Raw genomic sequence first — 27,288 nt, 5'->3', positions numbered from 1 at the left:
AGATCTAACACAGTCCTTGAGGGGGAATATAATAAATATGTACTCTAGGTCACTCCTTCATTGCATTTCAAGACCATTTAATGCTGAAAGGTCTCCATTGAACATTCAGAAAAATATCTGTGGGACTTTACTTCTGCTGACCATCAACGCTACCATGACAACAATCAACATGAATATGAGCTACTATTAAAAGTTTTTCACGTCACAATATTCAGTTGAAGTAGTTGAACAGTATATAACATATTAGTCATACACATTTGGTAGGTCAAAAATATCTATTGCGTTTTTAATTGAGTCCATAGGTATATTTTACGACAGTTTGTCAGAACTAGGTGGTGAAGATAGATCCATTTTGTCAGTTGAAGAGTTAGTATCATTTTCTTCTTCATCTTCCTCTTCTGACATGAGTTTTTTGGCTAGTTGAACTGCTTGGTATTCATTATAATGTAATTTACGTTTTAATTCAAAATTATGACGTTGCTCTGAAATACCAGAAAAGAGATCATTAAATTGGGCATTATTTCTAGATTGGCATTGCTCTGAAATATCAGAATGAGCGTGTTCTAAAAAAAAGTTATACACATATATAGCATCAAATTTCACAAGCCCTTTTTTGATATATTTTGAATAAGTCAAGGACAATAACTAAAATATTGTTCTTGAACAATTAGCACTAACCTTTTTGTTCTTCATCTTCTTCTTCCTCCTCTTCTTCATCATCATCGTCGTCATCATTGTCTCCTGCTACTCTGGCATGACGTAGACTTTTAGAATCCACATTCTTTAATCTAAAAAGATCAGATCAGAAAAACATAGCACATTTCAATGTTGTATTTAAATGTGTACTAAAAAAAATAGATCACAGCTTCCATCACTGCCAACCCCCCTACCCCCCATTTCTCTCTCATTGTTCTATGGTCTATCCCATCTGGACACAAAATGACAAAATCCCAGCCCCCATTTTTTCCTGGCGACAGGTTGTTTAATTACCATATTTCGTTTTGTTTATTGTCTGTGGGCTACCTCACTTGATTTGGAACTGACAGGTTGATCAGATGATAAATAATTTTGGCTTAACAACCCCAGGCAAACTACACATAAGAAGGTTTACAATACAAATACAAGAGAATGTTTGATAGGCTTTTATCTCTTATATTTTCATCGTTGTTAGTGGAAAACTCTTTCTAAACGTGGCATCTGATTGGTCAATTGATAAATCAAACCAATCAATATATTATATCTTATATGTCATTAGATCTGGAATGAAGGTTTATTTTATTTCTAACCATTAGTATGCATGAGTCCAATCTTTAATTTAAGATTTAAACATCTCATGCTAAGATATTACGTTACCTGGAAGCTAGAGCATTGGGATCCATATCAGGTTTTTCTCCAACAGAACCCCTTCTTGTTTCTTCTCCCCCTTCATCTTCCACGTCACTTAATTTACTGTAGGGGGTGGGAGGTTCATCTATTTTCATATGACCATAGTCTTTATCTGCTGGATGATGTGTTGCTAAAATATTCATTTCATCCCAAGTCATTTCTTTATGCCTGGAAAAGATAGGAATGGGTATAAAATGCATATGGACAGTAATGAATAGTCTACATTCACTTAAAAGCCTATAGATGTCACGACTGGCAAAGTACATCAGTGCCAGGCTTTAGTTTGGATAGGCTTAACTGACACTGTGACATCAATGATAGTTTTAAACGTAAGAAAAGATTTGACCTGTTCTCCGACCAAAATGAGCTTTCTCTCATTTTACCCATGGACCTTCCTCTTAGCATTAGTGGACTTCTCACACTGTGAAAGTGACTGACACATGACATGCCATATAAGTAGGCCTATATGTCAGGATTTAGTCAGATCTGAATCATAACTCACATCATATCAGTGACTGAATGAATAAGTTGAAGTTTGGAAAACCAACACACATGATTATTAAGCCTTAAGCCAGGTCAAAATTTCACGAATAAACATTAGAAAGAGAAAACAAAATGATCAGAGGATAAAACCTATAATAAATTCATCCATATCATATACTTACGAAACGCTATCTCTGTGATCAAGACTGGAGGAATGTTTTAAAATTCCTTTGGGTTTGACAGTCTCATTTGACGCCATTTTGACAAGTTAGTGACTAACAAGACTAACTCGTTCAATCTTTAAATAAATTCAACTATGATGTCGTGTACATAGCCATAATAGAAAAATGTAGTCTTGATTGTCTAATAATAATATAAAATTTAGATTTATTTTCAGTCTGGTAGATAAATATGAAAAGACTCTATTTTCAAGACTGAAAAGTAAATGACATTTCCATATATTAAAAATACTGGAAGGAAAAAATCAAAATATATTGCGCACGCAAAGTTAGGAAAGAGAAAGTAAAAACAACATTAGAACAGAATAATTTAATTTTGTACGAATTTTATATTTTGCTGGTATTTTATCTTCTAGTTTTTGTGTAACTTTGGTTATTGAAATACTTAATAAATAAAGGCGATGCATTCGGTTCATCTATATTCCATTGGAAAGATTTGCCATCTGTCTTATTTACAAATACAACTATCTTGGTTCCAATTTATTATTCCTTCCACTGCTAGTGCTAGTAAACTGTCTATTTTTAGAAAATATATCAATGATATCTGCAGGCACCCTTAATATTCCACATCAAATTTGAACTGGTATGATTTATGCATTGTGAATTATAAACATTTGACTATTGTGTTCAGAACCAAAGGGATATTGGGCTTACATTAGATCCCTTTTTTTCCACACTGAAAGAACGCATATAAATAAGACAGACACTGAGTTGAGGGAAGACACTTTAGTGGCAGCGCTTTAATGCTTTAAAAATATAGTTTTATTATCATCAAATTAACCCATAGTAGATTTCATGTGTCAATCCCCCATCTATGATCTGGCAAAGATTTATACTTGAAATGTTCTATTTGGTTACTTAAATTCTGTTGTTTAGTACTGTCTACTAAATTGAATTTTGACGTCAATAGGGGCTGAAGAATATCAGTTTTCTGAGTACGAACAAACTTCAGGCTCTGTTTTAATGTTTGTAAATTTTTGTTTAGTTTTATTAAATTTGTATATTTCAGAAGATATTGGTAGAAAATGCCAAAAACCAAATTAAGCGATAAATTGTCAGATGACTACCAAGTGTTGAAAGGTAGATGCCCAGATGAAAAATGTCAAGCACAACTTTTCTTCCCCAAATTAGAGACCAGCATAGAATGTACAAACTGTGGTCAAAGACATGCCAAATCTACCATTCAAAATGTTGAAGAAGTGAAAAATACAGAGGTTGCCTTGCATAATTTGTTGAAAAATGTATTACTTGGGAATATCAAGCCTCAAAAAGGTCCAGAGAATGTCAAAGTTCTTGGTTTGTCTAACTATGAATGTAAACTAGTCTCATTTATTCTTACAACTTATGGTATGGACAAAACAACAGGCAAAGCTAAGCTACTGACAGATATGGGACAACAGACTGTATTTGATTGTAGTCTATTAGGAGACAGGGCGTTTCAAATTGATAAGGAGCATTTAGATGTTATTGGTTATGGACGGGATAGATCGGGCAGTCAGTCTTACCTATCAGGTATATTGAATGTTATTGATGAAATCAATGAAGGTGAAGAAAGGTTGGTACCAATACATGCTGATGGAGATGGTCATTGTTTGGTTCATGCTATATCTAGAGCACTGGTAGGAAGAGAACTATTTTGGCATGCACTGAGAGTCAATCTTCAACAACATTTTCAACAAAATCAAGACAAGTACAAAATAATGTTTAAAGATTTCATAGATGTTGATGAATGGAGTGAAATAATTGCTGAATGTGACCCAAATTTTGAACCACGCGTCAACGAATCCATGGGATTGAGAAATATTCACATTTTTGGATTGGCTAATGTTTTGAAGAGACCAATTATTTTGTTAGATTCTGTAGAAGGTTTACAGAGCTCGGGAGACTATTCTGGTAAGCAACAATATGATTCTGGATACTTATGCTTACACTATGCTTTTATGCTCATGCAATTGCTGTATCATGGGCTGTTGATTTGCCACTTGTACAATTTCTGTGAAGTTCAAGTTCAAGAGGGTTTTGGACATGAACTCAAGACCTAAAAGCTAATATGTAAAGGAATGATCTGTGGTATAGTTTTGTCCACTAGCAGAATCATTGTCCTCTGATGTGTAATAAATATACCAAATAAATAATAATAGCTATTGGATCTCCCCTTTGTTGAGTTGACAAACCTGGTTACAGAAATAGATTTATTTTAAATTTTAATTCTTAAAAATGTCAGATGGTATTTGCAAATATTTCATATCAACAGAGTAAAGATTTTCCTTCAACTTAACAAATTATTATGTTATTAATTTATTATTTAGGTGTATTTTTACCAGTATTACATGAAGTAGAGAAATGTCGAGGTAAAGATGGTCAATTAAGTAAACCGTTGTGTATAGCTTGGAGTAGTTCATTTAGACATCATTTTATACCGCTAGTTAGTATAAAAGGTAAGCCTTAATCCAGAGATACATGTTTTACTTACATTAGCTTGATTTATCTAGCATATGATGCATATTGACACTGGAAAATTTGGTGCTCTGTTTACTACAAGATGTGTAAGATATTGTCAACGTTAAAAAAAAATTCTATCTTCATCACTTGGGAAAATTTCTCTCTTCGCACACAAAATTGATTTGTCTGAAATCAATTTCCAGTAATTAATAAATAATGGCATGGGATATTATATTTTTAAGGTCAGAAGTTACCTAGGTTACCAAGATATCTTATTAAAAGGGTATGGGGTATAAGTGATCGTAATATAGATAAATATATAGAATTTGATGCAGATGATATGTGTACTGTAGGTGGTGATAAATGTCTTCAGGTAATGTTCTATAATATTATTGGTTGAGTCTTGAGTCTTCATAATGATGACAGGGGCTTCAGTGTGACAGAAACCTGTCAATTAGTCCTGATATTATGACCTATGATCGGCAGCTAAAGGCCGGCACACATTTACTGATTTTTTGACTGATGGAACTCTATTGGTGGACCTTTAACAAGATCACAACACTTGCCATCAAGGCACATCAGGACATCTTTCGATCAAACATGCCAGATATCTCCCGATCACTCCTGATTTTTGACGTAAGGCTGTGGTTGGCCAACGCACATTGGCATCTTAAATATCAATAAGTGTGTGCCAGTCTTAAACTGTTTCACCAACCAAACAGTGTATTAATAATAAGTTGATTATCAAATGTTATAAAATGTATGTTAGAACCTAGTCTGTGAGTTACCCAACTTCTCTTTCAAACATTCCCGAACAGCTGTTTAGATAGTTGTTTTTACCAGTAGAAGAATAAAACTTTTATAAACAGTTCAAGCAATGAACTACTATTTTTGATCTATAATGGAACTGCCTTTGTTTTGATCATTGTTCAGACCATGAGTCCATAATCCAAATCAATATGAATCGCTTTATGTTTCTGATATTTAAGGATCGGTATTTACAAAGACTAGTAAAATGTATGGAAGAAATATTTTATCAGAAATATGGTGTACACCCATCTCTAGTTGCTGATGTTCATCAATATATTTATAAAAGTGCTGGTAAGCTTGGTCAATTTAACGTTCTTGGTTCTAGAAATTCTTGTCTTGAAAACAGTGCTAAATACATTACAGTAGAGTGATATGGAAATATTAAAACATAACCTAAACAAAATATGCTCTGTTTTAATATTTCTAGTCTAAAACCATAGAACCAATTCCATGAGCCACGTGAAAAGTAATTCCAATTTTCATAAGAATGGCTGCCAATCAGATTGATTTTTTTAATGATTTTTTGGCTAGGAACGGTGACAAATATTGGTTCCTGACATTTCCTAGAATCAGTCATGTTACATCTATGATGATTTAAGTAATCAAAAGTTAAATATATCAACAAACTGTCACATAATGGTGTCTGTTGCCAACCTTTTTCTTTTTGTATTTTTTTTATAAAAAATGTTTATGTGAAAGAGTTTGCTTGTGGCACTTGTCTGAGATGGTTATGTTATTGAAACTATTTTCAGGAATGGCCAGTGTTCCTGTAGATATTGTTATTAATACAACTCAGAGAACAGTAGAGAAGAAATTACTATATAGATGTTTAACATGTGATGCTTTAACAGAATATAATTTAACTATAGATATGTTTATAGCTGGTGGTAGTTTATATCAACTTGCTTTAGAGACTCATGGTCCTCTGGCTACAGATAAACGTTACTCTTTTCCAATGCAAGGTTTGTAGAATCTACCTGGCATTTCTAGCCATATACCGTCAGCCATATTGAAAAGAAAAACAAGGATCATAAACAAAACAAAAAAAGGTGGCAGTGAAATTGCAACCTTGATGTCTTTATCGCCTACTTTTCCAATACCACAAACTAAAATCTAATCATATTTTACATCATTAAAATACGAATTGATTATGACACATTTTCGTGTTGTTGATTGATTATTTAATAACGTCATATAGACTATTCCTTCATATGCCGTTGCCATCTTTTCAATAGATAAAGTACTTTGTGTTGTGAGCCTCTCTTTCTATCGTTCCAAAATGAGATGTGAATGAGGTCTATTAAAAAATCAAACAGAACTATATTTTTCAATGTGTTGTTTCTGATAGATAACTGAATTTAATTTCAGCCAAAAAGAAATTCCTATCATTTAACCAAATATTCAAATTATATTCCAAACTTTACAATTTGAACATTACATACAGTTGAATACAAAATTTTAATTGTATGTATTTTTAGGTATTATTTGTTCATATAATGCCGAAGAAGATTGTTTAGTTCCAGATATGGACAAAAGTCAACTAACAAAATGTGCATTTTGTCAAGGGTAAGTTGAATCCCAAATTAATCACACCAATTTTAACCAGCTTTTAACATACTTTAAATAATTTTACTAAGGTGAAATTTGAAGAATGGAATCTACAAATAAGAATAGTGTTAAAAACAGACTCTGTGCAAAAAAAAATCTTTGTTTTTTATATCTTTTATTCTATGATTTAAATATAGATTGCAGTAAATGGTATATGTTCTAAAATCTATCTTTAAAGTAATATTTTTGTGACTGAGCGCGATATAAGTATCTGTATATACACCTATATTCTAGTGACCTAGTGACTTATTGTCGGTATATACACCTATATTCTAGTGACCTAGTGACTAATTGTCGGTATATACACCTATATTCTAGTGACCTAGTGACTTATTGTCAGTATATACACCTATATTTTAGTGACCGAGTCCGCCATGTTAAAGGTGATGGTAGTATTATGTATAAAAATAGTGATAAAACAACGACACCCTCTCAATCAACTCACTGTACTTGTGGATTTAAACATTATTGGGATGGTAAAGAATATGATAATATGCCTAAAATGTAAGTAACTGCTTCAAATGATTTTAGCTCATTTCATGAGTTTATGAATATGTATGTTATGTTACAATTCTCACAAATTTATCCTCGTGCAGGAGAAGTCCATACAGCTGCTGCAGAAGGGATTTAACTACAACCATTAAAATCAGAAGTATATCAGATCATAGCTATAACTAGTGCTGATATCAGTGAATCGTTACAGGGCGGTTTAAAAGTAGTAAGTTAATTTCATATTTATTGTTCTATTTCAGTTTACCTGTCAGTCTAGAATGGAGTGGTAAAGTTATTAAAGAGAAGGTCCCCTGGTTTGAAAATGAATCAGATATCTGTTTAAACAGTAATGTTTATGAGGTAGCCCAGTCTTTAGTACAGAAACATTTTCCAGGTAACAACATTATATAAGAGTTCATTTTAGGCTGCCAACATTGTTTCAGATATAAAATCGTCATCAGGGAAGCTTGTTTGGCAAATGGTTTTTACTGTCTTATATAAGACATTTGGCATACAAGTTAAGTTAGCGAGCACACTGAACCACTGAATGAAGGTTCCAAGATGGATCTGCCGTGTTTGAAAATTGAGCAATTTTTTGACAAGAATCTATGCGATGTTTGGTTATGCCATGCTTTTTCAACATTATAATAACATCCAGCTGAATCTGTAGATCTAATGTATTGTCCAGATTGTTTGAGTGCTTTAACTTGTGTGACCATTTAGGTTTGTATCGTATAAGGATTCACTAGTAGACGCGATACTTGGAGCATAAGAAGTCAGACTTGAAGAATATTGATGATTGTCTCCTTCTTTTTGAAGTCATCATAATTAAGAAAACATATGTCAAATATGCAAGAGAATCATCATTTTTTTTTTTTGTCCTGACATCATACCTTTTGATGGACTTGATTTTGTTTGTTATCTTGAGTTTAGAATTAATGATGCTTATTTTAATTTAGGAGAGTTTGGTAGTGAGAGGTTGGTTCAGAAAGTAGTTGATCATATATTAAGACTAACAGCTCTACCAGAACAACCCAAGACAGAAGAACCTGTACCAATAGACTTACCTTGGTCTCCTAATTCACCCTCTAAAATAATCATCACAGGACAACAGGTAAAAATTAAACACTTCCTCTGAAACCATTTTGTGAGCCGCGGTGGCTCTGTGAGTTAGACGCTTGCTCACTAACCTGAAGGTCCAGGGTTCAATCCTGGCATAGGTCGAGATAATACCTTCGGATTTTTCAACCGGTTTCCCCCTGTCAGTGATGCAGGACATTGCTGAAAAAGCGTCTAGTCGTTCGGATGGGACAATAAACCGAGGCCCCGTGTGCTACAGGCTGTGCACGTTAAAGATCCCTCGACAGTTGGAAATCGAAAAAGAGCAGACTAATGCCGCTGTCCTGGCAAAATTTCCCTCATCGCACCCTGCATGGCGTTGCCCGTCTTCATTAGCCACATGTTGCAGAAAAGTAGGACGTAAAACTCCATTCATTTCATTTCATTTCATTTCTGCAACCATTAAAATAGAGTGTTTTGTGTAGGAGAACATCCAGCACATATTGAGCATCACCAGTAGGTCATCCAGTACTATTTTAGACACCATCAGTAGTACATTCAATCCTATTTTGATCACCTTACGAAATTGAGTTCTATTTTGGATACCACCAGTAGGTTAATACATCCAATGTATCTGTAAATAGCTTTAATTTCAACACTTATTCTTTAAAGTTGAGACTCAATAGATCTGGCTCTGGATCTCTATTAAGTAGTTTAGCATTATAATTGTAGAGAAAGAGTGTTCACAAGGAGGAACTGGATAAAAGTCAAACAGAGAAGAATATCAGACAGAAAATCACAGCAAATGCTCCTGTTAAACAGAAAAAGAAAACCACAGATATTCAACCAGTGAAATCAAAGACTATCTCAGAATCACCAGTAAAAAAAATATCCACCAGAGTTCCATCTTCAACAGTGACTAGTCACTCAATATCTGAATCTACAGAATCTACACCTATTATTAAACCAGATAAAAAAGTCAAACTGGTGTGTTCTAATGGAAAACAGGTGAGATTTATGTACTTTTTATAAGCCCACCTGAAAATATGAACATATTTTGTCATAGCTATTATGGTCTGTCGATTCGTCAACATTTCTTGTGAGGATAAAAAAGTTTTCATCTGATTTAAATGAAACTTAATGTGATTGTTTATATTGATGAGACCTCGGTCAAGTTCGTATGACGATTTTTCGATGAACCTTTTTTGAGTTATTGCCCTTAGTAACATGCAACAAAGTAATGTTAGTGAACAAATTTGGTGTGATCATTTATAATGATGAGACAATGGTTAAGTTCAAATTTGATGATTTTTTGATTAAAATGTAAGCTGATATAGTAATTCGCATTTAAACAAAAGAATCAAAATTTACATGTTAAAAGTTAATGTCCATATTGTTCAAAAAAAAAACCTAGTGGTTCAAATTGATTAAATTGTTTCTATACAAGAATTTTATTATTAGATTATATTTTCAGACTACACTGACATTAAGAAATGATGTAACATTTAAACAACTACAGAAACTTATCTGTGATACTGTTAATATACCACCTGATAAACAGAAGATTAGATTAGGATTTCCACCAAAAGAATTAAAAGCACCAAGAGATGGGGATATAGAGCCTATAGTTCCAATACAACATGGTGATAAAATAACTTTAGATATTATCAACGAAAATAAAACTTCTCCACCTTCAACATCTCAAAGTAATTTGTTATGTTTTTTTTTATTATCTATACTAACTTTAACTACTTTTAAATAGAGTAATGCTTAATCTGAATGAATGTATAATTTTAAGAACATTTTTTAGCTTTCAAGGGACATCCGTTTGACCAATCATAACTTAGTCTCTTTATATTTAGCGAAGCTAATCAGTATAAGTGTTCACATTTTCACCATCGAAATTTGAGCCCTCAAATCAATGTGTGTCTACAATTATTCATGTTTGAAAAATGGATGATGACAATTTTGAGATTGTTGTATTTGACTGAAGTTTTAATGTAATATTGTGTACAATAATGTTGTTGCCTTAATATTTATTGATAAATTGACTATATAGTAGATAATAGGTATTTTGAATTATGATTGATTTGTTGAAGTATATATTGATTTGTTGATTGATTTATTGATGTATATGTTGATTTGTTAATTGATTGAATGATTATTGATTTTGTTTCCAGTGAAAGTATGTCATGGAGATATAAGAACTAGTAGAAGTAGTTGGGGATCTTTTGATGAAACAGAAACAGTTCATTCCGCTGATAGTCTACTAGATAGTCTACGTGATAGTAATAATGGTTGGTTTAACTTTAATTACCTTGATCCGAGTGGAATTATCACTCATTATCTCCTATGTAACTGCATTAAGATCAGATGACCATTTATGTCATGTTTAACAGATGTTCAGCTGGTCGAAATAACTGTATGAATTACTTACTACCTTCTACCTACTACCCTACCCTACCCTATCTGTACTTGTTTGATCATGACCTAATTATTGAAAAGGAAAATCATGTTTTAGGAAGCTTATAAATTATCAATACATATTCTATATTAATAAATGTCTAATAAACAGTATTGACTTTGGCCTGTAACTTCAATAACATCTTAAAGGGATATTGATTTCAATGGTACTCTTCAAATTTTATTCTTAAAAGTTCCTTAGTGACCGAAAATTTATTTTATTATTTTAATGACTGTGACCTTTATAAAGTTTCAAAATTGCACATATCTTGCAGTTTCAAAATTTAATCTTAAAATGACAGCCTTTCTGTTATGTTTAAGGAAATCTACAACAGTTCCCTTTTAATTTTCCCAACATTTTTGATCATCTTTGATGTGTTCGCAGGAGTCAGGGTGCCTCATTTTCATTGGCCTGTCTTCACTAGCTCAATCATGTAAAATATTTTCAGCTACTGACAGTATAGATACATCAATAGCTTCATTATCAGTACTAGCTAGTTTGTCTGGTAAAGATTTATGGACGTATGTACAATCTATGCCTCATCTATTCTCTGTTGGTGGACTGTTTTATCAACAAGTTGATAGAGATTTAGGTTTAACAGATGGTAAACATTGTACGTTACCAGCTTTACCAGGAAAGGTTGGTGAAATTCTTCATTAAATTTATTCAGCCTAAATTTGTTAAACAGACACTATCACTAGTTCTTTGAGGCTCAAAGTAGTAAGTGGTGCAATAGTGAATGAATGCAATGTACAATGCACTTTCAAAGAGTGAAGCGTTATAAAAAATATGTATTGTACCTTATAATCCTTGGTCTCTTCAACATGTCTGAAAATATTACGTACTGTTTCACTGTGGCAAGATTTTTTTTGCATCAGGGATCAGTTTATAAATATCCTATTGATCTTTCATCATTAGTATTTTGTAACCAAAGCTAGAGGAAAGTCTGGTAAATAAATATCTGCATGCAACGACTCTTTAAAGAAAATATTGTTTTGATTGGTTAAAAATCACTACCTAATATGAAATTATATGTCTACGCAACTATTAGTTTTCATTAATACAGTGGTGTGGATATATACCACATTGCTTGTAACGGAAAAGATTGGAATGGAAATGGAAATGCCATTTTACTCCAGTAAATTCCTGAAAATTCTTCTTTTTTTTAAGGTTTTTCGTTTCAATGGGCATGACAGTAGATTGGAACTATGCCTGGAACCATATGGACACTTTCCTGTTGAACCAAATATAGAGAGAAAAGTAACAGAACCACAGCAGAATTCGTCTACCCAATCTCATGTTAGATTTGGGTCTAGTGGTGCTGTGTCTCACAAAGACTCTTGTGTAGCTTTTTCTGGACATGGACATTCATTGATTGCATCAACCGAGACGCGAATGCCAAAAGAAATGACTGAAACTATGACATTCAATTCTTCAAGTGCTAAAAATATCCACAATTTGTGTACACCTGTTAAAAAAGAAGATTCTATTGAAGAAGAAGAATGTGATGTTGAAGATGAGACTGTTAACAATTATAACCGGATTGGACCCGGTTTTAGTGTTTTGAGACCAAACCCACCAGACCCACTTGAACAAAATACAGCTAATGAAAGTGTTGAAATCTTTAAAAAGGTGGCTGAAATGTTAGAGCGTAGTGTAGCTGACAATGAGGATTTAGATTGTTTTGGTGGTTTTAGTAGTAGTCCAAGTTCTGAAAGACCATCAGCACACTCTGCAGTTTCTACGGCAACAGAGGATAGTAAAGAACAAAATGCTGGAAATCAAATGGAAGATGAAGATCTCAAATTATGGGATGTAAGTGACACAAATCTTATATTTCTTGAAATTTGTGTGTATACCGTTCTGTTAACAGACGTGGCTTGGCAACAAATATTAATTTTTGCACAAAAGATTTTTGTAGTTGTCAAAGTTATTTGCAGAGAGATGATTGATTGAACAGAACAGTACCCTAAAAAAGTACCAATCGTGCAAGATTGGAAGATCTATTTAATCATCCAATATTGGTATCTGATGTAAATTTTGTACACCTCGCAATGATTCTTAGGTTTTTAATGTGCCTCATTTCAGGGAGAAGAAGATACAATGGATACAGAATAACATTGTTGTTTCACATTTTTGGTTGTTTTCTGTGATAAAAGCTTACTGGTATTCTATAATTAGCCAAAAAGTGACAATATTATATATGTAGAGTTACAAAGCTTGAAATAATGTCTGCAAATTCCCTCCCTTATATGCATAATCCTTTTTGCTAAATCAATTCTTTTGTTAACCTCCACTTCCAAAAAAATCCTTATGGTGTTAAATTAAATCCTCTTTTAAATTAAATGTTCTTGGTCTGAGATTTTTCAGTTTCCTTATGACTGTTATTTAGTGGACTTTAAATTAATAATGGCATCAATTCTTTGACATATCAAAACTCATTGTGTTGTATAGTTTTAAACTGCTGAAATTTTGTGCAATTTGCAATTTTTGGGCTTAACGTACAATTGTTATATTCATATTTTGGTATTTGGTAGTTTCGTTATGTGCACAAATATAAATGAGCAACTAAAGGACAATTAAATGATGTCCTTCTTTAAAAGAATGTACATAATAATTATCCTTTAAGTGCTTTTTCCACATGCAATGCTTTTTGGTGAATGATATCATTTGAAAATATTTAGTAAAGCATTTTTACATATTGTTTACATGATGGCAATTATTAACTCCATTCTAATCACTTTCGTTTTTGTTTTTTAAACTTTTATTTTTGATATAGCCACTTCAGTTACAGACAGCCCTCTTGAACGTTAGTCAAATTAACCTTTTGACCTAACCTGATATCTGGTTAGTTTAAGGTTAATTAAGGACCTTAAAAAAACAAAGTTTAAGATTTCTATGTTTATCATGGTAAAATTAATTATAAGACACATTCTCAAAAATATTATGATCAATTTTGTCAGAAGGTATAATCATAAATTCCATGCTCATGACAAATTCAATTGTATTGTTATAGAGTAAATTTTGTTAGAATATCTTATTTCTATTGACATGTATTACAATCAAATTTATCTGATACACAATAAAAGCCCACATGATTGGTTATGTTATAGAAGTTCTTGAACCTTAGAGTGTGGTCACACTGACAGTCTTGGACGACGATTTTTGCAGATAATCATTAGTGCATCATGCAATTGAAAGCAAAATGAATCTGATTGGATGATGACGCTCCGTCTTGTTGACGATAAAACAATCGGCAACAAATATTTTAAAGGTTTGATTTAAATCCTGTCAACGCGATAATTTTGTTGTGGAAGCGCTGACACACGCAACATTTTACTCGAAAGATTTTACTTGACAACTGTGACAATTCGTTATGAAATAATGGGAGATTTGAGCATTGGAATCTTTTCATGGCGTTATTTGCTTAATTACATCAAACAAATGGTGGTTGTGGGTTCTTATTTGATGGTGAACCAAAATATATAATTATCTTTCACAATTAATTTTCATAAGTCATTAATTCTTGCATATGTTGTCAATTAGTAAGCAGGCTGTCAGTTACCTTCAAAACGGTTAAGGTCAAGGATGACAAAATAAGCTTGAATGTTTTAATATTTTTAATGGAAAACTGTAATACAAAATAATATCAAATGAAAATGATGGGTTTGTAAATTTGATCATACATATTGACAGTCTAATGTATGTTGTATTTTATTTGAAACTCTTGTTGTAAACTGACAATAACTGGATGAAATGCTAACACATATAATACTAGTAGCAGGGCAACATAATAATGAGTATATCAATATAATAAGACCAAACTAGCAACTGGTATTTCAGTCTATTGAAGGTTTTGACTATAAAATGTACTCATTTCTGTATCACTACATATCTGTCCATTTGACTTGAAATTCAGTTACATTACAACAGTACTGTAATGGATATGGTCTAGCTATAAAATAAAATATGATTTTAATACTTATATCTTTATAATTACAATTGTGACTAGTATAATATATAATATAATTCAAATTAATACATATTGAGAATTTGTTCTGCACCAAATTTCTGTTGTTCACTCCTCTCATTTTGCTCGGATGTGAAATTTTTTACCAAACGACAAACTTAAATTCAAGTTAATCTGTATCATTAACAAAATTTAATTTTAAGAACATTTATACATTTCAAGGCCTAAAAAGTGAAAGTAATTCATGAACATGTTTAAAACTATAACACAATTGAACACATGTAAATTAACAATAAATTGGCACAAAATTAACAATCTATGGAAGGAGGAGGTATTGCTTATCTTTCAAGCCTAAAGGTGTTCAGATATTTGCTAAACTGCTTAAAGACTTACAATAATCGTTGCAATTTGAACAACAATGGTAAAGTAAAAGGATTAAATGAACAAGTGATATGTTCTTTGGAGCATTTGGATTTCTAAGATACTAATTCCTACAGAAAATTAATTCATGCAACTAAATATGTCACAAAATCATCTTGACCAATAAAGGCTAAAGTCATATGACTAACAAACTACAAGCTACTTTGGTTTAGAAGCAAAGTTCTACAAAGCAGCAAATTATCTAAGGGAAATTTAGATTGAAGCCAACCAAAACTTAAAAAGTTAGTCGTGGTTTCATTTAGCATTGTGGTACAACTGGCAAGAAATCTCCTCCATAAATTCAAGAACATTATTTATAAAACACACAATTAAAATCTTTTGTTTCCAAGATCTACCTTAAGAACGGTTTTCTCATTGATCCTGTTCACACCTACAGCACAAATTGGATGAAACTGAACTGTTCACATTAACACTCTGTTCACATATACACTGCGTTCAATTATTAAAATCTAACTTCACCATCTTTAAAACTCGTCGTGTCTGGTGAGAGCTTCACCAAAATCTGTTGCTTGGCTACCAACAAACATATCATGTTTGTCAAGAATTTCTTGTTTAGTTAATCGGTTATCCTGAAAAAGATATAAATGTATAACTTCCAATGACAATAAAGTTTAAAGATGCATCCATGAAATAAATACAGATGTATCTTGATTAAGATTTTAGTGTATGACATTAGCATTTCTCATTCATACTTTGTCAATTTAGCAATCCTGTTTTGTGAGTTCAGAATTCCTATTTTGGCAACATAGCATTCCTGTCAATTTAACAATCCTGTTTTGTCAATTTAGCAATCCTGTTTTGTCAATTTAGCATTCCTGTTTTGTCAATTTAGCAATCATCTTTGTCAATTTAGCAATCCTGTTTTGTCAATTAAGCATTCCTGTTTTGTCAATTTAGATCCTGCTTTGTAAATTCAAAATTCCTTTTTTGTCAACATAGCACTCCTGTTTTGTAAATTCAAAATTCCTATTTTGTCAATTTAGCAATTCCTCTTTTGTCAATTTAGCATTCCTCTTTTGTCAATTTAGCATTCCTCTTTTGTCAATTTAGCATTCCTCTTTTGTATATTTAGCATTTCTGTTTGGTTACACAGACTACTTTAAAGATGTTACAAATAAAATTTCATGGTAGCCACTTTGACTATATATCTCTGTGAAATAGAGTAGAAAACAGTAAGCAAGAAGTTAACCCTGGATCTGCCTATGGCACCATTGCTTCAAAAATTTATGCCAAGTCTCATAAATGCCTGTTCCAAAATTAAGTCGTATAATTTTACAAATACACACAAAAGTAGCCAATGAGATGATACTAGAAGAAAGTTAAGAAAAATAACAATTTTTCATGCAAAACAAAAACGGTGTGTTGATGAAGAGGTTATGAAAGAAGGGCAAGAAAAAAGGGTTTGAAGTTGAGGATGTGTACCAACCAACGAACTAATATAATAACTAAATAACAAAACATGAAAAACCAGAACCTCTGTATAGTGTTATGTTGCCAGAATGTAGAATGAATCATGCACCAAATGAGAAAATGAGACAGGCTTACAAACCTTGTCTACGTCTGATTCGTAAATCAAATGTTTAGATTCTGCGGCAGAATGATCATAGTCGGCTGGAATAATCCAATCCATGACTTCCTTGGGGTCCATCTTTCCATCCTTATTTTTATCTCGGAAATCGTGAAATTGTTTTCGTTCGCTAGCTACCCAATCTGGCTCTGGATCTCCAATTTTGTGATCTGGCAACATATCACCTACAAAGGTCAAGGTTACAGATGAGATGATGATTGGTTAAAGCAAACAACATGCAGACTAACCCTATCAACGTCAGAATTTTTAATCAGGTGGTCAACTTCAGCAGAAACATGATCATAATCATCTGGAATAATCCAATGACGAATTTCATCTTTATCTAATTTGCCATCTTTATTTGTGTCTCTGGTCTGATGAAATTGTTCACGTTCAGTTGCCACCCATTCTGGCTCTTTTTTGCCATTAGCATTTCGTTTGTAACGTTCTGCTCCATCCTCATCTTCTTCATCTTCATCATCATCTTCCTCTTCATCATAGATATCATCTATATATAGTAACAAATCACTTCATATCTTTGTTATGACTTGTTAGACCTTATTTATCCATGTTTTTGCGAAATTTGGCAAGAGTCATTTAAACCTGTTAAATACAGGGCCTGATGCAAGATCTTATGTTACACCATGGCTATTAGAAGATGTATCTAGCAATCATTTTCCACTAAAAGCAATTCAATTCAAAAGCAATTCGCCTTTTAAGCAGAAAATTGCCAATTTCCAATCATGATAACTATGTGATCTATTTATCTATAAATTCTCAGTCAATTTTCAACTATTTGTCCTGAAAAGATTATATTTTATATCCAAAGCATGTGACTTCAGCTTGATTTCTCGTTGGATTTGTTTTGTATTCGGTCTATGTTTTAGAAGCAAAGTAATCAGAAATTACAGACTCTTATCTGGCCTCCAGATATTTTTAGGTAACCAGTATTTCTACTTTTATGTGCAATTTCTACACATAATTTTCCTATCTAAGAGTTAAGTATAAGCTAATCCTATATAGATATATAAGATTTACAAAATACAATACATATTAAACACACTTCAAACTAGAATTGTAGCTTTTTTTTTGGATTATAACTGGCCAACACCTGTCACAATATGTTTCTAATGAAGTTAGATAAAGAGTTGGTTATTTTCAGATTGGAAGCTGTGATGGGAGATTAGATAAAGTTGTGTTACCTATATACTCATCTTCATTAATAAAACCATCTTTATCTTTATCAATATCTTCTAATGTTTCCTGTAATATAATAAATACTTTAATAATCTACTTACTAGATACATATCAGATACAGATACATATGTGTTAAAGGAACAGATTTGCCATTTTCTCAGGTTGATTTGGGTCATTAATACATGTATATGTAAATAGTCTTCAGAAGTATTAGAAATATACAAAAATCGCATAATTCCTTCAATAAAACCTCAAACTAGGAAATGCACTTTGACAGCGTGCTGTGAGAACTATTAAATGTACTAATAAGCTTAGCTAAATAATTTCCATTTCGGAGACTAAGGTACAATTGGTCAAATGGATGGCGAATCTGTCCCTTTAATGGTATAATTGATAATAAAATTGTTCAATCTGTGATAAATAAATAAGTACTTTTAAATCAAGAGTAATTCCCATATCAATAGATAACATATGCATCACATGTGATAATAAAAATAAATAACAAAAACGCACTATCTATAATCATGGCTGACAGAAAAGAAGTATTGGAATATAACCATGTGTGTAAGGATTTAAAGGTTTGTTAAATGATAAAACATAAGATAATATTGAATTACACTCAACTCTAGAAATGATAACTAACAAAGCTTTAATGAAGATCGAATGTCAATATAGATTGTATAAAACTTTTTACAGCAAGCCTTCTACAATTCTATATATTTGTGTATGAAAAGGATAATATGTCCAGACACTAATTATATGCATCCTAGTTGCATGAAAATCAACTAAATTCTAAGGAACAGGCAATAATTTTGTCTCAGGTTCGTTGCATACATAAGTCTCATATGAAAAGTGGGTAAGCGTTGTTAACATTTTGAACATTCAGGACAAGGGTGACAACTCATGTTCTAGTTGCAATGCATTCAGATTTTCTCTTACTTTTAATCCAAGATTCATTGAAATTGGTGACCAATAGATTATTTGTTCAAAAAAAGTGGAAATGGACAGGCAAACAGGGATGTGGGCTCAAAAAAATTATGAAGTCTTACAAGAACAACAATTTCCCTCATATGTTCTGCATCTTCAGGATGTAAAAAGTTGCTGAATTCTTCTTTATTTAGTTGATTATCTTTATCAGTATCAGCTCTTTCCCATCTCCTTTTATCTCTAGAGATCATGTCTTTATATTCCAACACTTCATCATGACCTGTAACATCAATATCAATCACCTACTATCACTTTGATGTTGAGTGTTCAACAAATTAGAACAAGTTTAACAGGTTTTTCCAGTTAGAGTATAATAAACATGTTATAATAGGATAGTTTATAGTTCAATTTATGGTTAAACATCCAAAAGCTAGGATGCAATGAAACAACCTCATAATAATACCTCCATATCAGCTAATCTCTCATCATCAATGGCTATAGTACAATCATTACTTAAAAAATAGAATGTTATAGGTCAAATTTTCTGCAAAAACTGGTATAGCCATGCAATGAGAGATTTGCAGAATTATTCTCCTCTTTTTCAAATTTAAAAAGTCTAGGGATCTTTAACGTACAAAGCACGGAGCAAACAAAGCCTTCCAAAGAATAACATACTTTTTTTCATATTAGCTCATCTAATGTGCATCACAAAAAGAAGGAAACAGGGTTGAAAAATCCAGACACTGTGAAAGGAACAAACCTAAATTAGCAAGCCATCTTTAAAGTCACAGAGAGACCCAAGCATCCTTACACAACCGAAGGGAAGGTGGTTAAGTGACCAGTTAATGTTCGCTTCCAGCAGATGCTGATATCGCAACACAACCGAAGATGATTCAAATGTGTTAATAGTCAAAGTAAAATTTCAGATAAACAATTAATACACCTACCCTCAGAATAACCATAAGTACGCTTCATATAGGCATCCCAAGTTATTTTATTATCTTCTGTAGTATCATAATCTTTCCACATACGATCTGTATCAGTTGAAATATAACGTTTCTGTACATATTGTATCCAGTCTTTTAATTCATCTTCTGATACAAAACCATCTTTATTTTTATCTATTTTATCTATGATTAAACTGAAATATAACCGAGCCAAGATATAAATGCATGTCAAAGACCGTGTCAGACACAATCTTGTCAACTTCCAAATTGGTCCACTTTCAGTCACAAACCAAGCCTGTCATTCTATAATTTTTTTGGATAATATTTACTGATTCTAGAAATGGCTGTCAGAAGAGAGAGAAAACAAACTAAGACAAGTCAGCTTGTCAGATTGAAAATTGATTGAAAAATCTACAAATAAGATACTGATTTTTTAAAATTTAAATTATTAGACGAACAAAATAACAGTAACAAATTAATCACTATATCAGTTCATATGGTAGTCAACATAGAATACACAACCAATTAATCAAAATATCAAGAAAATATGTGTGAAGTATTTCCTAAAGGAAATGGACATTTCCTGTAATTTGGGAAATAACTCTGCACCTCTAATAAGCACGAGGTTGTCCTTGCACCATTTTATATGTGGTTCTCTTATCAAGTATGGTAATGGTATGCTCTCTTGTCTGACCTCAACAATAAAAATTTGGACATTCACAACTTTTAATTTGATCATTACTGCACCTCATTGGAATAATCACAATGGCATAAAGTAAGCAAAGATGCATTCTTGCAACCACAATGTAGCAATTAACATAATCATTTTCTTCAATTCCTTTGATTAATCTTTAAAATATTAAAATGTGATAGGCTTATATCTCTTTAGTCTTTAAAATTTTATGAAAATAACAATTCTGTCTACCTACCCCAATCTTTCTCTACTCTCTTCTGGTGATAACTGATCAAAGGTCTGTCTTTCTTCTTTTCCTAAAAATGCTTCATGATCATAATCAGCATTGTGTTCACCATTTTCTATATGATCTTCACCACTTAATTGCTAAGAAAGAAAAACAAGAATCATGGACACTAAGTAAACTTTAAGGCATCAACGAAAAAGAAATTGGAAAACTGTCTTTGAAACATCAAAAGTTAGCATCTCAAATCATGCTAAGATTGAAAATAAGACCCATCAGTTGGAAGACAAGAGTCAAACTCCCATTGGTACCCCAGAAGTTCTAAGAAAGCATTTGATCCACAGTAAAAACTAGTGATAACATATATTTCATTAACGTTCAAGATTCATCTCCTTAATCTTACTTTAAAACTTGCTCAATCATGAAATTTGGCATCGAGAAAGTTTAATAGAATATCAATTCAATTGTTTAGAGAAGAATAATACAAAACATCAGCATATGCAATAAATACTGCATTTCTGGCCAAACATTTACTTCCCTACAACAATAACAGAACTATGGGCAAAGTGCCAAATAAAGGTCATTTCCTTTGGTTAAAGATAATAAGATTGGGTCAAAAATACTTATCTTTAACATTTTGATAAAGAGAAAATGTTCTTGATCAAAACATATTAAGTGAAAATGGCATTAAAAAAAGATAGCGGATCCGTTCTAAATATGCCAACTTTGTCATGCAATCGGTCAAGTGTTGACCAATGGGTAAAAACCAACAGAATATTGTGGAGTCACAGTTCAACTTAAAACTGGTTCTAACCTTATCCTTTACACGTTTCTTGTTGTCATCTGCCTTAGTTGGAATAGCTGTTGCTACCAATACCAGAACTAATATCAATAAGGCAAAAAAAGGAACAACTTCTTTTGAACAGTGTGCCTGGAATAAAAGTATAAATTCAATCATAATTCAATTAGTAACCTAATTTCGTGCTAACCTAGTATTTGAACGTAAAACTATAAATCAACTCATCTCATAAAAAGGACTTGACAAAATGGCAATAATTGATATAGATTTGTTAACAAGCAAGTAGGTTTCTGGCATAAAATTATTCATTTTGCTACCTTGACTATGAAAGGTTTGTTACTATACTAAATATTTGATTGGGTGTAAAAGAAGTACATTTCATTCCTGCAATAAAAGAGTGCTTATTAGAACCAGATTTTTTACTGACCAACCTAATTTTCCAAATCCCCAGCCGAGTGCACAGATAATCTCTGCAAAATTAAATTTAAAGGTCCCAAAAATCAAAGAGGACCTTTTAATGTGCCTTATTAAAAATGTTTGCAGCATTCATTAAATCAGAAAAATTACGGACAAGTATATCCCTACTACAATCTGAACATAAGTTTGATTGAACTTTTTTTTTCACTTCATCACTCAGTCTTTTAGCTCTGTGACTGGTGGGTCTGTGGTCAGTGACAATTGACAGCAACTTTCATTTTCGTGTTTTCGTATCAATTGCCATTTGAATAAACTTACCATTGTGTCGATTTATCAACCAATCCAAGCTCTGAAGATTACTGTTGACAACAGCTGCAAAAGGCCGAAGGCACTTTATCGATTAACGGTTCTACTAACAATGGAAAACAACTTTACTAAGCAAATTCAGTTTGTTTCTCTTTCAATGCGTGGCTGACCTCTTACCTTAACCTCTATTTCCATGAATTCGACCAATGAAACATTTCTATTTAGCCATGTGGCTTCAATTGTCCAATCAAATCGTTGTCCACGTGGAAGTGTCAAAATTTTAACCAATCAAAAGTATTACCGGAAGTCCAGCGTGGCAGAAATTTGATACGCCAACTTTGGTGCCAACATTTCCCGCGGAAAAGTTGCATCAGAGAAGATTCAAGAAAAACACACCCATTGCCATTGAATGCATTGTATTTTACTGCTAAGGAGATGATGTAATAATTTTAAATTAACAAACGTGTTCAATCACACAAATGAACACCTAAAATTTGAATAATGAACGTATGGGCCTGGAATTACATTGTAATTTTTTTTTGCCGCCCGAAAACTGGTTTTTGGGAATAGAGTAGACACTTTTCCACCCGAACCAAAGTCACTTCCGATAAAACAAATTTGGGGGCAAAAGGTTCATTTCAATTAACTTCTGTATTTTAAAAATCTTCTACTCATTCAGCTATTCCACGAAAAAGTAAAAAATCACACATGATCATTAAGGGTGTCTGAAGCTGGTGTGAGTTATGTCCCTTATAAATTGTTACTCTTTTATTAAAAAGATAAAATTTGTTGTCTACTTTCAATTTTCCAATTTTCAGTGTTTGGATCTTTTAAAACACACTTTCTTTATTTTGAACAATAGTAACATTAAAATATTTACCTGCTTTTGAACCTTTCTATGATCGATAATAATTTAAGGATACGTTCATCCGCTTAATTGTTGATGTTGCCTTTTTGGTCTATATTGTTATTATCATTGAACAATATTTATTTTTACTGAGTTCATCTGTAAAGCCAAGGAATATTGACTGGACATTATTAAGGAAATAGAAGTGTCTATGACATGGATCTAACTTTTCAGTTTTTGAAGAAGTTGGCATATCAATTTGTTCATCTATCATGTGAATTACTTTCTTAGTCTAAGATGATCAAAAGATTTTTTGCTAAGACTTCAGGAGTTGTGTTTTATTCAGTCAGTTTTGCATCTGTTTTTCACTGCTTTTTTGAACATATTGCCAGCTTAATTGTGGTAAGCAAAAAAAAAACAAAAAAAAGTAGTAGCTCTGTCTAATTGAAATTAGACCACACTTTGGTTCCTTTTTCTATTAGTTTTTAAAATAGACACTTCACTAAGGGTCTAACGACTTGGCTTCTTGAACATTCATCCCTTTGATGACACTTACCTTCCAACTTGATAACTGTCTGTAGCACATTAGCTGGTGTGTTTATCAAAGGTTGTAATTGAATTGGACACTAAACTTTCCATCTGAAAGCTGTATAGGACAAATCAGCTATTTCGATGACTTTATCATTTTACATAGACATATCTGGTGCCTTTTGATTTTTTTTTAATTTTGAATATTTTTGCATTATGTAGATTGCTGAGAGCTCAGATACTTTTGAACATGGTTATAGGTTTAAATGAATGTTTTCTTCCCCTTTAAGGCAGATGGACCATCTATGCAGCCCACCATTTATACTGATGATATATTGTTATCCGAGCAAATTAGTGTAAAGAATGAAAAGATTATAAAGTAAGTCCTACGTTTGAAAATGAATGTTTTTCTGTGATAACTTGATTTTTTCCAGAACCAGTGTACATCAAGATGAGTATGATTGATTAAACAGTCTGAAGGTTTCATGTACACCTTGTGCTGTCACTTGATGAATATTATGATTTGAAACCTTCAGCTATCAAAAATTTGAATTTTGAAACTATGGTTCCTGTAATTTTATGCAAACTATTGCTTATATCATTCAAGCAAAATGATTGTTTGTGTTGGAGATTTAATAATGTTAAAAGTTTTTTTGACACCAAAGGAACTTCAGATCAGATCAACTATGAGGAAATTTGTACACGAATATACATACAAGGGTTAAGAAAACTCTATCCTATCCAATCATTTTAAATGTAGGGCCGATTTATTAAATACATATACCATCGCATTTTATTTTGCAGGGGTGATGTTGTACTAGTGAAATCCCCTACTGATCCATTAGGTATTATAATTAAACGAGTGATTGGTATGGAGGGAGATATGGTCTTTAATTATTCATCACAATCTTTTAAATATGTAGGTATTAGAGAATAATACTATGAATGAGCACAATATTTGATTTCTTAAGTTTGGCCATGATTGTGTATTTATCAGTGGAATTTCCTGGTATTATGATTAAGCAGCAGAATCTGTATGTAATCTGATAAATCTCTTGAACTAACTTATTATTGAAAAGTGTTAACATAATGCACAAATGTGTCAAGATTATCGCACAAATGGGTCAAGATTAACGCACAAAAGTGTCAAGAGTTTTGCGTCTGTTTTTGACTGCTTTTTTGAACATGTTGCAAGCTTAATTGTGGTAAGCGAGAAAAAAACCAATGATTATGTGTTTAAATGTGTTAAGATTAATTAATGGACATCTTCTATTACAGGTACCAAGAGGTCATGTATGGCTAGAAGGTGATAATAAATCTAATTCTACTGATTCTCGAGAATATGGTCCAGTACCTTATAATTTACTACATGGCAGAATATTTCTGAAGGTAAACAGTTGTGTTGATAGGGAAAGAATTTTTAATCATTTGCACCTTCCACATTGATTGATAAGAATGTCTTTACATGATATTTGCTTGTTTACGTCAAACAAATGGTGGTCATGGATTCTTATCTCTGTCTGCAGGTGAAAGTCTTATAATAAAATTTTTACAGTATTGTTGCAAAATCTCAGATTAGTTTGAATGTAATCTTCCATTATGTTTTGTGTGGAGTTCATAGCCTTGACTAAAAAACATATCAAATACCAGTAGCTTTGATCAACAATGACTTAACTAAAACTGTCTGTCTGTTTTCAGGTGTGGCCAATTGGTGATGTAGGATTTTTAGGACTGCGAGACTAGTTTCATTTATTCAACATTTGTATATAGGAGACATTTTAATAATTTTTATATGATAAAGAACCAAAGAATAAAATTTTAGAAGAAATTAAACGTGACATATTTCATTTTTTTCTAAATCCTATTTCCATATATATGTCTTTTATATATATGGCAGTATCTCAGAGCCAGGACGTTTAGGCTAATCGGTGCATTTGTGAGACAGTTTACCTAACCGTCCAAGTAGGTGGTTAGGCAATTCGATTTGGTGTGACGTCATTGGTAATTTATAATACTATTGGCTAAGTAATATCAATGTTGTCTATATAAACATAGATGTCATTGGCTAGTATTAATAGACAATCTTCTTTTGTTGACAGTGCAGTCAGTCATATTGCCTAATCATTGGTATCATTGGCCACTGCAAATCGTACTTAATCGTACTAGCAAATCGAAACCTAATCGAATCAAATCGAATCGGGTGACAAAAACAACTCAGGTATTATGAATGAAATTCATATACCGATACATTGTGAAGATCAAAAGTCAAATTTGGATTTAAAAAGAAAAAAAAACACAAACATCTCTTGATATATAAGATATTATATTATAATAAATCAATTCAATAAAATAGAAGGCACATAGTTTAAAAATTCATTATGAAGTTAAAATTACAGTATATATCATAATAGATTATAAATATAGACAAAAAGAAAAAAAAACATGATAAAAATTGTCATAAGTAAAGGGATACTACCTCTCAGAATGGACATAAAAACCTCTCAAACTTGGTCAACAAGTATATTTATCAGTTGGACTTACCAGGTACCATGACTAAAAAATTGAATCTGATTATAAGGCAATATATCCATTAAACTAAGTAATTATTGAAAAACGCTTCTAAGCATGTTTCAAAGTAACTTATAATAATGAATTATAAGGTACATAGTTTTTGGATTATAGTGATTCTGTTGTTATGACACCAGGTAAGTCCACTGATAAAGAGGCAAATTTTTGGGTTTGGTCATTCTAAGAGGTAGTATACCTTTAAATATGAGGTAGTCTGTCTTGCAAACTTTTTCAATTAAATTATTATTTTGTTATACGTTCCATTACACATCCCAAACCTGGAAACAATGGTCTCTAAGAGTTACTAGATAGTTCAATGCAGGAAATGATAATCAAGACTACATTTGTACTGAGTGTAGAGTTCATGTATAGCTCAGTGATCGTCATAGTTATAGACATAGACATAAAATGGTTGTAAAGTGGTGTCAAAGTGTATCGAGGTAGATGTCAGATGTCAGCTGCATTGAGTCAGAAAAGTAGCCTGACATCAGAAAGCCATGATTTACAAATTGACATCCTAGATTTAATAAAACGATCGACTGTAGTATTCCTATAAGCAATTAAAATCTCTAAAATTCACTCTCAAAATGACTTAAGTTTTTCTGAATCTGATTTTTGTGGCAGGAAAAAACACTTACAAATCTCCTCTTATGTTTGATTTTAAAAACTATTGAGCAATTCACAGAATTGGATTCCTTAATACTATCTATTGCATCTGATGAAGCTGTCTTGGAGCATACTTAAATGTTTTCATACAATTTAAAATAGCTAAAGTAATGACAGAATTCACTCATTTATCATATAACAAAAAGAGAAAGTTGTCTGATTTCTAATTTAACCTAGTGCAAAACTGAGTGTACCTGCACCAAAACTG

General features: G+C 32.2%; 4 protein-coding genes across 4 annotated transcripts; 2 read left to right on the top strand and 2 right to left on the bottom strand.

Annotated features, from left to right (window-relative positions):
• Positions 1-372: 372 nt before the first annotated feature.
• Positions 373-1,550, bottom strand: LOTGIDRAFT_98316 (hypothetical protein; the record flags this gene model as incomplete). The annotated part of the gene is made up of 2 exons (XM_009053141.1): positions 373-608; positions 1,403-1,550. Coding segments are annotated over 2 exons (384 nt in total), but the record flags the coding sequence as incomplete, so codon positions are not given.
• Positions 1,551-3,133: 1,583 nt separating this feature from the next.
• On the top strand, positions 3,134-13,101 carry LOTGIDRAFT_228193 (hypothetical protein; the record flags this gene model as incomplete). The annotated part of the gene is made up of 15 exons (XM_009053140.1): positions 3,134-4,001; positions 4,418-4,546; positions 4,793-4,923; positions 5,540-5,651; positions 6,113-6,322; positions 6,839-6,926; positions 7,329-7,472; positions 7,721-7,854; positions 8,420-8,574; positions 9,252-9,527; positions 9,994-10,225; positions 10,700-10,816; positions 11,432-11,622; positions 12,154-12,798; positions 13,072-13,101. 15 exons carry the CDS (start codon positions 3,134-3,136, stop codon positions 13,099-13,101), a joined length of 3,462 nt encoding a protein of 1,153 aa, XP_009051388.1.
• Positions 13,102-15,858: 2,757 nt separating this feature from the next.
• On the bottom strand, positions 15,859-21,907 carry LOTGIDRAFT_103470 (hypothetical protein; the record flags this gene model as incomplete). Its single annotated transcript, XM_009053139.1, has 7 exons — positions 15,859-15,963; positions 16,944-17,146; positions 18,164-18,224; positions 19,208-19,365; positions 20,027-20,226; positions 20,962-21,092; positions 21,764-21,907. The coding sequence occupies 7 exons, from the start codon at positions 21,905-21,907 to the stop codon at positions 15,859-15,861; spliced, it is 1,002 nt and encodes a 333-aa protein (XP_009051387.1).
• A 1,708-nt stretch (positions 21,908-23,615) lies between these two features.
• On the top strand, positions 23,616-25,589 carry LOTGIDRAFT_103673 (hypothetical protein; the record flags this gene model as incomplete). Its single annotated transcript, XM_009053138.1, has 5 exons — positions 23,616-23,720; positions 24,137-24,225; positions 24,651-24,765; positions 25,125-25,235; positions 25,545-25,589. 5 exons carry the CDS (start codon positions 23,616-23,618, stop codon positions 25,587-25,589), a joined length of 465 nt encoding a protein of 154 aa, XP_009051386.1.
• Positions 25,590-27,288: the final 1,699 nt, after the last annotated feature.

This window comes from Lottia gigantea, assembly GCF_000327385.1.
Source record: "Lottia gigantea unplaced genomic scaffold LOTGIsca_2, whole genome shotgun sequence".
In the NCBI taxonomy this organism is placed as follows: domain Eukaryota; kingdom Metazoa; phylum Mollusca; class Gastropoda; family Lottiidae; genus Lottia; species Lottia gigantea.
Note: the sequence above shows the minus strand (reverse complement) of the source record. Positions and strands in the feature narration are given on the sequence as shown.